The sequence below is a fragment of the Oryx dammah genome, unplaced genomic scaffold, assembly GCF_014754425.2.
Source record: "Oryx dammah isolate SB20612 unplaced genomic scaffold, SCBI_Odam_1.1 HiC_scaffold_7, whole genome shotgun sequence".
NCBI lineage: Eukaryota > Metazoa > Chordata > Mammalia > Artiodactyla > Bovidae > Oryx > Oryx dammah.
In genome coordinates this window covers 2,685,029-2,700,933 of record NW_024070191.1, presented here as the reverse complement: position 1 = coordinate 2,700,933, position 15,905 = coordinate 2,685,029, and the positions used below count along the sequence as shown (strand labels likewise).

Sequence of the window (15,905 nt, the reverse complement as noted above, 5' to 3'; positions counted from 1 at the left end):
CCCAGGAGTCCTGCCTCATCCCAGTCACTGCCCCCCAAAAGGCCACAGTTCCCTTGTCCCTAAAGATTCTATGTGGACGAAGTCGTACAGGGTGTTTCTTTGCTATGTGCAGCTTCTTTCACTCAGTCAGACACTGTGACACCCAGGGCATGGCATTTAACCACACCTCCGTCATTCTTGTCATGTTTCCCTGTATAAATGCACCACTGTTGTTTATTCCATGATACTTTGTATGAGCATTTGAGTTATTTTGAGCTCCTTTTCCTGCTTGTTTGGCTAAGAGTACAGCCTCCTCCAGGAATAATTTGTTTTTTTCCTATTTATATTGGGTAACATACCTTTTTCTTATAGAATAATAACCCTTGCTTATGTATTTGGGGGCCTCTCTTTTGTTGAATCCATGTGTTGTGAATGCTTTCTCTCATTCTGTCTCTGTCCTCCTCCTCTTCTTGGTCATTTTTTGAAGAATAGCATGTTTTCATTTGAAAATAATCTACTTGTTCAATGCATTCCTTTGTGACTGGTGCTTTACAGATAGTGAGTGTTTAAGAAGGCTTACTACCCTGAAGTCATAAAGATATTCTGTTGTTTTCTTCTGAAAACCTTTAAAATTTTAAACAGCTTTATTGAGGTATAATTACAATATTATAAACTGCTTGTTTAATGTGAAGATTTTACTATGTTCTGAGACACCTATACATATATGAAACCATCACCATGATTAAGGATGTGTTCATCACCCTGAAAGCAAACGCTAGTTTTTTTTAAATGTCAAATATATACTTTAAACCCATCTAATAGTTTTGTCAGATGTGATGTAGTGTCTAGATCCATATTAGCAAGACTGTACTGTCTCTTCTCTGGTGTGCGGTCTGTTTTGTCACACAGGGGTCTGCATATGCGTGAGTCATTGCCTTTGTCCTTTTGTTGTTCATTCACCGAGTCATGTCCATCTCTTTGAGACCCCATGGGCTGTGGCATGCCAGGCTTCCCTGTCCTCTACTATGTCTCAGAATTTGCTCAACTCATGTTTATTGAATCAGTGATGCCATCCAAACATCTTGTCCTCTGTTGCCCCCTTCTCCTCTTACCTTCAGTCTCTCCCAGGATCAGGGTTTTTCCAATAAGTTGGCTCTTTGCATCAGATCACCAAAGTATTGAAGCTTCGGCTTCAGCATCAGTCCTTCCAGTAAATATTCAGGGTTGATTTCATTTAGGATTGACTGGTTTGATCTCCTTGCAGTCCGAGGAACTCTCAAGAGTCTCCTCCAGCACCAAAATTCAAAAGCATTAATTCTTTAGCACTGAGACTTCTTTATGGTCCAACTCTCACATTCATACATGACTACTGGAAAAACAATAGCTTTCACTGTAAGGAACTTTGTAGGCAAACTCATCAGTTTTATAATACACTATCTAGGTGTGTCATAGCTTTTCTTTCAAGGAACTTTAATTTCCTGGCTGTGGTCACCATCTGCACTGATTTTGTAGCCCAGGAAAAGAAAATTTGCCATTTTTCCACTTTTTCTCCTTTTATTTGCCATGAAGTGATGGGACCAGATGCCATGATCTTAGTTTCATGAATGTTGAGGTTTAAGCCAGCTTTTTCACTCTCCTCTTTCACCTTCATCAAGAGGCTTTTTAGTTCCTCTTCACTTTCTGCTGTTAGGGTGGTATCATCTGCATGTCTAAGATGGTTTATATTTCTCCTGGCAATCTTGATTTAGGCTTGTGATTCATCCAGCCCAGCATTTGCATGGTGAAGTTTGCATATAAGTTACATAAGCAGGGTAACAATATACAGCCTTAACGTACTTCTTTCCCAGTTTTGAAACAGTCTTTTGTTCCATGTCTCATTGGTTGCTTATTTTTTAATTTATTTATTTTTAATTGAAGGTTAATTGCTTTACAGAATTTTGTTGTTTTCTGTCAAACATCAATAAGAATCAGCCATAGAAACACCCATGTACCCTCTCTCCCAAAACTCCCCCCACCTCCTTCCCCATCCCACCCTTCTAGAATTTTACAGAGGCCCTATTTGTGTTCCCTGAGTCATATAGCAAATTCCCATTGGCTATCTATTTTACATATGGTAAAGTAAGTTTCCATGTTACTCTCTCCATATATATCACCCTCTCCCTCTTCCCCTCCCCCTGTTTCCATAGGTCTTTTCTCAGTCTTTTTCTCCATTGCTGTCCTGCAAATAAATTCATCAGTGCCATCTTTCTAGATTCTATATATATGCATCAGTATACAGTATTTATATTTATCTCTCTGACTTACTTCACTCTGTATAATAGGCTCTAGTTTCATCTACCTCATTAGAACTGACTCAAATGTGTTCCTTTTTATGGTTGAGTAATATTCCATGGTATATATGTACCGCAGCTTTTTGAGGAATCTCTATACTGTTTTCCATTGTAGTTGTGTCAGTTTACATTCTCACAAGCAATGCAAGAGGATTCCCTTTTCTCCACACCCTCTCCAGCATTTATTGTTTGTAGACTTTTTGATGATGACCATTCTGACGGGTGTGAGGTAGTATCTTACTGTAGTTTTGACTTGCATTTCTCTAATAATGAGCAATGTTGAGCATTTTTTCACATGTTTGTTAGCCATCTGTATGTCTTCTTTGGAGAAATGTCTGTTTAGGGCTTTCCCCCACTTTTTTACTGGGTTGTTTGTTTTTCTGTTATTGAGTTGTATGAGCTGCTTGTATATTTTGGAAATTGTTTCTTATCAGTTGTTTCCTTTGTGGTTATTTTCTCCCATTCTGAGGGTTATCTTTTCACCTTGTTTGTAGCTTCCTTTGCTGTGCAAAAGCTTTTAAGTTTAATTAGATCCCACTTGTTTATTTTTGCTTTTATTTCCATTAATATAGGAGGTGAATCATACAGGATCTTGCTTTACTTTGTGTCATCAAATATTCTGCCTATGTTTTTCTCTAAGAGTTTTATAGTTTCTGGTCTCACATTTAGGTCTTCAATCCATTTTGAGTTTATCTTTGTGTATGAATTTAGAAAATGTTCTAATTTCATTATTTAACACATAGCTATGTAGTTTTCCCAGCACCACTTATTGAAGAGCATACAGGTTTCTCAGAGGACAGATAAGTTGGTTTGGGATTCGCATCTTTTTAAGAATTTTCCACAATTTGTTGTGATCCACACAGTCAAAGGCTTTAAGCACAGTCAGTGAAGCAGTTTGTCCATTAAGAAATTTTACTTTTTAATTCTTAGAAAACTTTCTAAAGAAATCTAGAGACAATAAATGAAAAACATTAACATTTCACTATATACAAATTAAAAGTTCCATTAATTATTTATTTTTATTTTTTAAATTAATTTTATTTATTTTAATTGGAAGCTAATTACTTTGTAATATTGTAGTGGTTTTTTTTTTCCATAATTGAAATGAATCAGCCTTGGGTGTACATGTGTCCCCATCCTGAATCCCCCTCCCAGCTCCCTCCCCATTCTATCCCTCAGGGTTGTCCCAGTGCACTGGCTTTGAGTGCCCTGTTTCATGCATCAAAAAGTTCCATAAATTTTTTTAAAGGTAAAAGAAAATGGTCAGATTAGAGAAAATAATTGCACTGTCTGTGTAATATGATTTTAAAGGACTTTGTCCAATAAACAAATGAAGGAAAATAAACAGCACAAATAAACCAATAGATCTGTGAGGGAAACAAACACATTGATGACTCCCAGAAGTGCACAAAGGCCAATAAATGGTGTAAACCATTTTGACCAGGAATCAGGAAACTGCAAGTACAACACAGTAATTTACCTCCCTTGTTGGATTTGCAAAACGAAGTGGAAAGTTCATATTATTTGGATTCGTTGTGGGATTAGGAATCTGCATGTTCATTTTGCATTATCACTGGGAAATGTAAGTAATATAGTTTCTTGGGAGAAAAAAAACAACTCATAGTGCAGTGTGTATCGTGTGTGAGCACATACTTGTAGGTGACTACAGACAACCCCACAGTGTGTGCACAGGAAATGCCTGGAAATAGACAACCTAAAGTTATAGCTACAATTATACATTTATAATCTAAAATTATAACTGCAAGGAAAATTTCTTCCCTATTTGGGATGTTGGTAGGCTATCGGAAAGGGTGAAGAGAGACTTTTTTAGCTCTTCATTGTATGGTGTTATTTGAAATTTTGTTGCCATGTTTTATTTTTGTATTAGAATGCTAATAATAAAAAAGTAAATAAAATTCATGTTTCTGACTACTAGTGTCAGAAAGATACTAGCTAGTGTACTAATTAAAAATTTGTAAAACTTGAGTATGACCTAAATACCAAAATGTTCACTCCCTATTTGGAGTCTTTACTAACAACAGTTTTACTAAGTACAATAAGGGCCTAACCCTTAAAAGACTTCCATTTTATTCACACATAAATGAATATCAATCAATATATTTTATTATATCACCTAATTCAAAATTTGTAAGTTAACCATATGCATAATTTTATTGAAATGCTTACATGGTGTAAAAATTCATGGCTCTATTCAATGTCATTGTGCAGCTTTAATTATCTAATGGGCTAGAGCTAAAAGTGGAATTTAGAAATGAAACTTGTACAAGCTTCTCTCTTTTGTACACTTGCTTTTGAGGTAGGCCGGTTGAGCATCGGCTCCAGTGGGGCTTCTTGAGTTGTTTCAACTGTACATTTCCCAGTGTGAGCTGGAGAGATTGACAGCGTTCGGTCCCCTGATCATGATTCCACCGCTGGGCGGTGGTGGAGGATGGTGCTAGTGCAACGCAGCAGACAGCCCAGTCATCAGATCAGCTATTTAACAGGTTCTCGATCTGGTGAAGAAAACTGACATATAAAAATGACAGATTTATCCTGACCCACCTGAAACCTGTCGTTCTGAATGGACTCTTCTCAAAGGAGAACAATATGCACATGTTGTTGTTGACTTGATGTTGGCAACTTGCTTTGTTTAAACGTTTTAGTATCTATACAAGACTATTTTCCACTTCTATCCAGTCATCCTCATCCTGCAAGACCAGGTTGCACTCTACGTTCCCCAGAATTCTTCTGCATTTGCTCCAGGTCACTAGCACGACTAGCTTTACTGACATCCATTTCTCCCATGAAAGTGAAAGTGAAAGTGAAGTCGCTCAGTCGTGTCCGACTCTTTGCGACCCCATGGACTGTAGCCCACCAGGCTTCTCCGTCCATGGGATTCTCCAGGCAACAGTACTGGAGTGGGTTGCCATTTCCTTCTCCAGGGGATCTTCCCAACCCAGGGATGGAACCCAGGTCTCCACTTTGCGGGCAGACGCTTTAACCTCTGAGCCACCAGGGAAGCCCGCGGGCTGGCGCACCCAACTCCCTCCCCTCCCACGGAGAGGGGGAGCTATGCATTTCCCCATATGTAGTTCTAAAAGTCTAACTTTAGCACTTATAATCCAGTCAATCAAATGGTGCATATTTTTAGTCCATTTGAATTGCTATAACAAAATGCTGCCAATTATGTGGCTTATAAACTACAAAAGTTATCTTTCACTATTCTGGATGATGACTCTCTTTGAGATGAGGGTGCTGCCAGCATGGCTGAGTTCTTACAGGGCCCTATATTGAGGTGTAGACAGCCGTCTTCCCACTGAGTCATCTCATGGTGGAAAGGATGAGGGAGCATTCTGGGGCGTCTTTTATCAGGGTTCCAATCCCAGTAATGAGACCTCAGCCCTCGTGGGGCTTCTGGTGGCTCAAGGGTAAAGGATCTGGTTGCCAGTGCAGGAGATGTGGTTTTGACTCCTGGATCAGGAAGATCCCCTGGAGAAGAAAATGGCTACCAACTCCAGGATACTTGCCTGGGAAATCCCATGGACAGAGAAGCCTGGCGGGCTACAGTCTATGAGGTCACAAAGATTCGAACACAACTGAGCAAGTAAATCACCACCACAACCACCACCAGCAGGTCTCATGACTGGATCATATCAGAGGCTGCACCCTTGATACCATCACATCAGACCTTAGGATCTCAACATGAGTGTTAGGGATGCAAGCATTCAGACTGTAGCATTTACATATTCACATTTAATCATTTAATACAGTCTCCCCTAGGAAGTAGCAGCTGAAGAAGAACTCATCTAAAATAGAACCCTGGGATGGGAATCCAGTGCTGAGTAGAATTTCTCAAAATCTAACATACAAAGAGGTGTTTTAGGCAGAGGAAATAAGCAAGCTCACATGAATTGATCAGTGTGGAACCTTCTGCAAATTCCTGGAGGTTCAGTGAAGGAGAGTGAATGGAAAGAGTGCAATGACCAGAAGGAAGTTTTCTAGAAATAGCATGGGCATAGACTGGAAAGGGCTTTGTGTGCTTTGCAAATATCTGAGATGCTATATATTTGTCTTCCATAGGAAATGATCAGGTGCATTAGACTTGTGCATTTTTATCTATTATTGTCTCCCAATTTAAATTTATGTAAATTTGGAGTTTAAACTTTCTCAAGAGATTGGTAACATAAACTATTTGCTTATGATTCCTTGTAACGTGTCTCAGATAATAATACATTTATGATAAAGATGATTAATAAATCTGCACACTTTAGGAGATTTTAGAGTTTGATATGAGGGTTTTAGTTTGTCATGGTTGACTGTTTTCATTTAACCTTAAGAATTATTTTGTTGCCTTTGCAAGTCATAAGCCATCTCTTAAACCCTATAGGTTTTTATTGTGACAAATAATACATCAATAGGATATTTACACTTTCAAAAATTCACAGTTCTCAGGAAGGAAAGAAGAAATCAGAATTAATTATAATGTTTTATATCACCATGAAAAAAGGTAAACTCTATCAATATCTCTCACACCATATTAATAGCATTGCTGCATTTCATTTTTTTTCTATTTATGCTTTAGATACTCAGATTTTGAAGAAGCAAAGTGAACATTGCAATGAATTGACCCTCTCTTATTTGGTGAAAAACAAATGTAAGAAATCTTTGGAAAAGTTTCTACATTTAATAAATATTTTTGTAAACTCTTTGTTCTTTCCACAAGCATTTATTGGAAAACCACTGATTTTATAGGCACACAGTTGGCAAGTTCATAATCTATTAGAATAGCAAGAAGAAAGACTTATTTTTCAATCATCCAGTGAAGTAAGTGCTCTATTAGACACAGGACAAATGGTTGAAAATATAGAGATAAAAGAACTTGAAAGGCTTGGATGACAGCTTTCATGATGCATGTTTAATAATGAGGTTGAGAGGAAAGAAAAGACTGAAAGTGAAGAAGCAGTGAGAATCAGGCATAAAGTCATAAACATGGCTGGCAGGGGCTGAAGGAGAGAGGTTTATTTGCCAAGGGTGGGTGCTGATCAAAGGCAGTTCAAGGGCCGCTCAGGCTGGTCCTGTGAGCATGGCCCCAATTCCATGGGTGAGAGATTTGAGACCACGTGTGCTGTGTTTGAGGTGAAAGCCAGGACAAGGGCAAGGCCACCTCAAAAGAACAGCTCTCATTTATCCATGACTTTTTTTTTTTTTTAATCACAGTGTTCTGTAGAAGACTTCTTTTGAAGAAAGGATTTCCATATAAATGAATGAATGAACAAAAACAACCTCTGTCAGGCATGGGGAGCCCACAAATAATCTGAAATGAAAAGTAACCCCATTAAGTTTTTTGCTTTAAATAGAACTTTATTAACAGTTTAAAGCAAACAAAAAAAAAAAAAAAAAGAGGAAATAATAGAAAAAGTAAAGAAACAAATCAGCCAGTATACTGCATGCTTTCATGTGCTAGTCTCTTCAAGGAAGAAGCAAGTTAGGAGGCAAAAGGTCAAGTGGACACAAACAAGGTGAAACACACCAGTTACAGAACTTTCCAGAAGTGAGAGGTGACGATGCAGGCACTGAGGGGAGAGTAGGGACCCACAGGTTTCATTCTGAAATGCTTAGCAGGCAATTGCCAGTTCAGCTGTGGTTTGAGAAAGAAGTGAAGGTTTTTTATTTTTTTAATTGGAATGTAGTTGCTTTACAATGTTGTGTAAGTTTCTGCTGTACAGCAACACATCTATCCCCTCTCTTTTGTGTTTCCTTCCCGTTTTGGTCACCAGAGAGCACTGAGCAGAGTTCCCTGAGCTGTGCAGTAGGTTCTCACTAGTTGTCTATTTTATACATGATATCAATAGTGTACAGGGCTTCCCAAGTGGCTGAGCGGTGAAGAATCTGCCGGCCAGTGCAGGAAATGTGGGTTTGATCCCTGGCTCGAGAAGATCTCCTGGAGAAGGAAATTGCAACCCACTCCAGTATTCTTACCTGGGAAATCCCATGGACAGAGGAGCCTGGTGGGCTACAGTCCATGAGGTCACCAAAGAGTCAGACACTTGACTGAGTATGCCTGCAATAGTGTATATCAGAGTTTAAATTGTGAATCTGAAAGCCATGAGGTTATAAGTTAGAGCTCAATTCAGTTCAGTTGCTCAGTCATGTCTGACCCTTTGCCACCCCATGAACTGCAGCACGCCAGGCCTCTCTGTCCATCACCAACTCCTGGAGTTCACCCAAGCTCATGTCCATTGAGTCGGTGATGCCATCCATCCAACCATCTCATCCTCTGTCATCCCCTTCTCCTCCTGCCTTCAATATTTCCTAGCATCAGGGTCTTTTCAAATGAGTCAGCTCTTCACATCAGGTGGCCAAAGTATTGGAGTTTCAGCTTCAGTTAGAGCTGGTGCTGTGGAAATAAATGGTATCTTCCAGGGAGCGAGTAGAATCCGTCACCTTTTCTTCATCCCCCTCTTCCGCAGTTACCTCCCATGTGGAAAATGACCAGTGCCTGTGATATAGTCTACATGCCTCAACTCATGCCTTCCTCCAATCTGGGCAGAGTAAGACATTTTAAAATAAAATTAGTGAAGGCAGGTTTCTGGTTCTTTGAAACAATGACTGACTTGCTGACAAACTTGAATTTCCTGGAAGATTTTGTGCGTGGTCTGAGAAGATGAGAGAAAATGTGGGAATGACAGAAGCTGATAACTGAGAATCTGCAAGAGGAGGGTTTTACTTAAAAGACCAGCAGGAATCCAATGACCTTGCGGTAAATTGGCAGCTACTGGCCTGTCACCGAGCAAACTGTTAACCCTGGATGGACTGACTGTTTGCCTTGCCTCCATCCTTTCTTCATTTACTCAGTGTTCATGTCGTGGCCGCATGTCCATCACTTGTCCTGCTGTACTCTTGTCACCTCTCCTGCCTCTGAGAACCAGTTACAATTCTTGTTCTCAGCATAAATCATGCTTAGCTATCTTTTTATTAATTTATCTGCCTTGTCCACCTGAAAGTAAACTGGACAAACAGGGACTTGTCTGTCTTATTCATAGGGACATCCCAGGTTTTAGTCTTTTTATCTACATCTGCATTCACAGTGTTGATGATCTCATCTTTCTACCCCTTGGTCAGACCTCTCTCATGGCAGACTTGCATATCCAATTACAGCTCCAACCATTCTGCATGGATGTCTAATAAGCATTGCACCTGCGTGTCCAAAACTGAACTGGTTTACTTCCAAAACCTGGTTCTCCAAAAGTCCATTTTTTCCCACTCAGCCTTAGAACCTTATAATCATCCTACAATCTTCCTTCTCCTTCATGGCACCCACATCCCATTGACAAGGAAATCCTATCAGCTCTACCTTCAAAACATGGTTGGGTTCTGACCACTTCCTGCCACATCTCTGCTAATGTTCTGTCCAGAGTCTTACCTGTTTTGCTTTCTGCCACCCAACGCCCTCCTCACATAGCAGCCCAGCACCCAAACTAAAATCCAAGTAGGCCCACTTCATCCTCTGTGCAGGGCCCTTAGGTGGCCCTTCATCAAACTCAGAGATGGGCCATGGCCTGGATGGGATCTGACCCCATCCAGGGGGTCAGGACTCTCTCCCTTCTGACCCAGGGCCCAGGACTCTCTCCCTTCTCTCCTCACCCTCCTACCAAATTTCCCCCCCTCCCACCCCAGCAGACTTTTTATTTTCTTGGGCTCCAAAATCACTGTGGAAGGTGACTGTAGCCATGAAATTAAAAGATGATTGCTCCTTGGAAGAAAAGCTGTGATAAATCTAGACAGCATATTAAAAAGCAGAAGCATCACTTTGCCAACAAAGGTCTGTATAGTTAAGGTTATGGTTTTTCCAATAGTCATGTATGGATGTGAGAGTTGGACCCTAAAGAAGGCTGAGCATTGAAGAACGGATGCTTTCGAATTGTGGTGCCAGAGAAGACTCCCGAGAGTTCTCATGGACTGCAAGGAGATCCAACCAGTCCATCCTAAAGGAAATCAACCCTGAAGATTCAGTGGAAGGACTGATGCTGAAGCTGAAGTGCCAATCCTTTGGCCACCTGATGCAAAGAGCTGACTCATTGGAAAAGACCCTGATTCTGGGAAGAACTGAGGGCAGGAGGAGAAGGGGACGACAGAGGATGAGATGGTTGGATGGCATCACTGACTCAACAGACATGAGTTTGAGGAAACTTCAGGAGATGGTGGAAGACAGGGAAGCTTGGCATGCTTCACTCCATGGGGTCACAAGTTGTTGGGCACAACTGAGTGAACAACAACCAGAAGCCCACTCCTCACCCTGGCAGCCCACTCTCGCTCTGGCCTCCATCCTGCTGGGTTTGTCTTCAAGCAAGTTCTTCCCCAGATTATCAAGTGCTTCCTTCTTCTGTCTCAAGTCTTTCTACACAGGCCACCTCCTTAGTCAGGCCTTCCTCCCGACCCCGTTTATTCTGGCCCAATTCTGTTCTTTTTTCTGCATTTTCTTCCCTGGCATGTATCATCTTCCAACATTGTATATAATCAGTCATTCATATTATATTCTCTCTTCTTCAGCTGGAATGTGCACTCTGCCAGAGCAGAGGTTTTTGTCTATTTTGCTCATAAATAGCAGGTACTCGGTAAATGTTTTTTGAATAAAATAATGTTAAATGCTATGTTAATGTTCAGTCAGTTCAGTTCAGTTCAGTCGCTCAGTGGTGTCCAACTCTTTGCAACCCCATGAATTGCAGCACGCCAGGCCTCCCTGTCCATCACTAACTCCCGGAGTTCACTCAGACTCACATCCATCGAGTCAGTGATGCCATCCAGCCATCTCATCCTCTGTCGTCCCCTTCTCCTCCTGCCCCCAACCCCTCCCAGCATCAGAGTCTTTTCCAATGAGTCAACTCTTTGCATGAGGTGGCCAAAGTACTGGAGTTTCAGCTTCAGCATCATTCCCTTCAAAGAAATCCCATGGCTAATCTTCAGAATGGACTGGTTGGATCTCCTTGCAGTCCAAGGGACTCTTAAGAGTCTTCTCCAACACCACAGTTCAAAAGCATCAAATCTTTGGCGCTCAGCTTTCTTCACAGACCAACTTTCACATCCATATATGACTACTGGAAAAACCATAACCTTGACTAGATAGACCTTTGTTGGCAAAGTAATGTCTCTGCTTTTAAATATGCTATCTAGGTTGGTCATAACTTTTCTTCCAAGGAGTAAGTGTCTTTTAATTTCATGGCTGCAATCACCATCTGCAGGGATTTTGGAGCTCAAAAAAATAAAGTCTACACTGTTTCCACTGTTTCCCCATCTATTTGCCATGAAGTGATGAAACCAGATATCATGATATTCGTTTTCTGAATGTTGAGCTTTAAGCCAACTTTTTCACTCTCCACTTTCACTTTCATCAAGAGGCTTTTTAGTTCCTCTTCACTTTCTGCCATAAGGGTGGTGTCATCTGCATATCTGAGGTTATTGATATTTCTCCCGGCAATCTTGATTCCAGCTTGTGTTTCTTCCAGCCCAGTATTTCTCATGATGTACTCTGCATGTAAGTTAAATAAGCAGGGTGACAATATACAGCCTTGACGTACTCCTTTCCTATTTGGAACCAGTCTGTTGTTCCATGTCCAGTTCTAACTGTTGCTTCCTGACCTGCATATAGGTTTCTCAAGAGGCAGGTCAGGTGGTCTGGTATTCCCATCTCTTTCAGAATTTTCCACAGTTTATTGTGATCCACATAGTCAAAGGCTTTGGCATAGTCAATAAAGCTGTTAATGTTACCTTTTTTCATAATAAAAGGAGGCAATGCAACTTTAAGATGTGAGAACTTCAGCCTGTTAAAATATTCTAGAACTCTTCTCAAAAATTTATATTTTGCTGTCTTTTACCTAGATCTCAGTTTGCATATTCAAGAAAATTATCTGTTTCCTTAAAATAACATGCTGAGTGAGCATGATGAGAAATATCACTTTTTCCACAAATGAGCTCATTCTTTTCTGAGTGTTATTTATGGAACAGCTTTTACATGATTCAGGACATTTGTGTGACAGTGGGCCCTTGAACAGCACGGGGGTCAAGGGTCCAGAGGACCTGGAGACTGGCTGAGGGCTGAACCTGGTCCCTTGCCCTTCCCCCCATCTCCCTTGTGCCAGTTTGATTACTTGTTGGTTCGGCACTTGCATTCTCAGGAAACCGCGATAGGACTTAAGATAGAAAAGAAAAGATAAATATCCACTCTTCAGTTGTTTGCAAAATTTAGTTTTATAAAGTTTATTCAAATTTTAAATTATTGATATCTTGCTCTTTCTCTTTTGTTTTTTATTTTTATAATTATAACATTTTAAAAATTAAAATTTAAAAAACATTTACAAATTTTAATGTTATAATGTTGTGTTGGGTCCTGCCACATAGCAACATAAATCAGCCACGATTATACATACGTCCTGTTCCTCCCTAGCCTCCCCTCGCCCACCCCATCTCTCCAGGTTATCACAGAGTGTCAGATGGCGGTCCCTGTGCAACACAGCAACTTCTCACCTGGTGTAAGATGGGTATCTTACACCTGATAGTGTACATATGCCGACGCTAGTTTCTCCAGTCATCCCTCTGTCTCCCTCCCTACTGTGCCCACAAGTCCATTCTCTACATCTGCGTCTCCATTCCTTCCCGGCAAATAGGTTCATCAATACCATTTTTCTAGATTCCAAGTATATATACATTAATATACTATATTTGTTTTTCTCTTTCTGACTTACTTCACTCTGTAGATTCATCCACCTCACCAGAGCTGACTCACATTTTATAGCAGAGTTGTGCATATGTACTGCACCTTCTTTATCCATTCATCTGTTGATGGACACTTGTGTATTGTACATAGTGATGCTATGAAGATCTATTCATAGTGTCAACAGCTAATGTCTTGGGTATTTAATACATATGGGACCCTGTAAATTGTATTCTATGAAGCCGGTTGTTATAAACAGCTACCCTAAGAGATGGCTTTTATCACTGTGTTCAGTTTGAAGATAAGACAGATGTGCAGGAAGGAGGACGAGCTACTTGCCAAAGACCACAGGTCGGCATCTGAACTCATCGCTTTCTGGCATCAAGGTCTGAGCACTGGAACCTCCACAGGACCCTGATTCCTAAACATGTCGACTTCCTCCCTCAAGTGATTATGTACAATTTTCTTTTCTTTCTTTCAAAAATGAGGCTGAGACATATGGAACAAGACATGTGTTGTAGTAAAGGATTTAAATTCAATGAAGTGCTACTGAGAATGCTGGCAGCTGTAGAGGACTGGAATCTGTAAGATACAGAGATGTAGGTAGAGATGGAGAAATTTATTATAAGAAGTTGACTCACACATTTACAGAGGCTGTGAAGCCTTCAGATCTGTGGTCAACCAGCTGGAGACCCAGGGGCCCCAAGGGTGTGAATTCCAGTCCAGAGGCCAGTGGCCTCAAGACTCAGAAGGAGCTGATGCTTCCGTTCAAGACTGAGGATGGAAGGAAGCTGATGTCCCAGTGTGAAAGCTGCCGGGCAAGATGTGCTCTGTCTTGCTTACAAGACGCTCAACCTTTTCGACCTCCTCAGGCCTCGGACCTGTTGGAAGAGGCCCACCCCCATCAGGGGAGGGCCACCTGCTCTACTCAGTCCACCTGTTCCAGCGTCACCTCACCCAAGAGCATCCTCACAGATGCACTCGGAATAAAGTCAGGTCAAACGGCTGTGCGTCCTGTGACGCAGTCGAGCAGATGCATAGACCTCACCATCACAGGAGGGTTCCACTTCAGCTGGTATAGCCTACTCTGTGATGTCTTTCTAGGTTTTGTACTACTTAGGTCTTTGTATATGAACTGACACATTGCAGGCAAAATAAAGTTTTGGTTTTGTTTTGTTTTTCCTGGAGGTGACCTTAAGTATTCTTTTATTCCTTGTGCAAATTAAATGCCACTTTAACAGTATTTTATTGTAGCAATCATTGTGAAACTTTAATAGTAAAATTATATTTCTTATTATTTAAGCCCTCTGTGGAGGATACATCCATGGAAAGAGTGGAACAGTTCTTTCTCCTGGGTTTCCAGATTTTTACCCAAACTCTCTAAACTGTACATGGACCATTGAGGTGTCTCATGGAAAGGGTAAGAATATTACAGATTTCAAAAATATAAAATAATTAACGATGCAAACATGGGAACAAAAATTATTGATGTGTGAACAAGTAAGATAACTAATTTCCTTATATATGTTTCAATTACTAAGTGATTTTTAATAAGATTCTAGAAGAAAATCTAAATTATTAATCTACATTATTGGTACATTAAAGCAAAAGTTGATTCTTTCTTTTATTCTCTACTGATCAGATAATTTGAACAACTTTTTGCTTGTGAACATAAGCTTGAAAATCAGGTGCAATACTAAAGAAAAGAGGCATGCATTATACAAAATGTAAATAACAAAAGGAGCTAAATAATTATCTAACTTCTCATTTCCATGATAAATCTAAGCCTCATTCTTGTACTTGCCGTGTGTTTTAAGTCTGATGAGTATTATTACACATAATGAGTAATTGTATGTTAAGGAGAACTTGGCTTTGAAGGAAACTGAAAAAGAAAAAAAAAGAATAGGCAAGTTATGAGTGACCAGGGTTTTGTAATCATAAAAATAAATATTTTTGTTAAAAAGATCTCTTCATGGTTAATTATATTCATTATGTACAGGAATTCAGACATAATGCTTTGTGAGTATAGCTACTAGGGCATCATATGGCCAAAGGGCCACAGGAAACTAGGTTTTCACAACTCTCTTCCCTCACTTGTGCAAGTTTCTATATTAAACCTCCAAGCCTGGTGTTTCTAAAGGGCATGTTTACTATCAGTTGGGAAGTAGTCTGGTCCTTGTCTCCTTAGACACAAATGCTCGCCCTGAGGGGCTGTGCACAGTCCATTGAACCATGCTGCTGAGTTTAGTTATGTATCTATGTCGGAAACTGCATCCGTAGCTCTGCATTTCCCTGTGTCTAATCTGTATCTATACCTATACCTATATACACCGAAACATTGGGTTTTGCTGTTTATTCCTTCTTCTCTCTTTTATTCCTAAAGCCATCCTCTTTCTACCCGTTGTCTATACTTTTCTTTCAAACTTCATAATTCAGATTGCATTTCAAGATTATATTTTGATTCAAGACTTTGATGCCCAGGAAGAATTCTTTCCCCAGTTATTGATTCTATCAATACCCCTGACTCCTCTCTGCCCTTTCTCTCTCTGTCTCTCTCTCCATCTGCCTCTCCCTCTCACTGACTCCACCTTTGTCTCCATCTCTGTCTCTCTCTGTCTCTCTGTGTCTCTGTCTCTCTCTCTGTCTCTGTCTGTCTCTCTGTCTCTCTCTCTGTCTCCCTCTCACTGTCTCCATTTCTCTCTCTCTCTCTCCCTGTCACCATCTCTGTCTCTGTCTCTCTCCGCCTCTCACCATCTTTCTCTCTCACTGACTCCATCTCTGTCTCTCTCTGTCTGTCTCTCTGTCTCTGTCTCTCTCTCTTTATCTCTCTCTCTCTGTCTCCCCCTCACTGACTCCATCTCTGCCTCTCTCTGTCTCTCTCTGTCTCT

The 15,905-nt window shown here is 40.5% G+C and overlaps 1 protein-coding gene across 1 annotated transcript in view; it reads left to right on the top strand.

The window, feature by feature from the left end:
• The window catches only part of CSMD1 (CUB and Sushi multiple domains 1), a 2,078,553-nt gene that overhangs the window by 1,686,495 nt on the left and 376,153 nt on the right, over nt 1-15,905 (top strand). Inside the window, exon 19 of the mRNA XM_040243208.1 lies at nt 14,321-14,437. Coding sequence (XP_040099142.1) covers nt 14,321-14,437 — 117 coding nt within the window. The remainder of the gene's footprint in view (nt 1-14,320; nt 14,438-15,905) is intronic.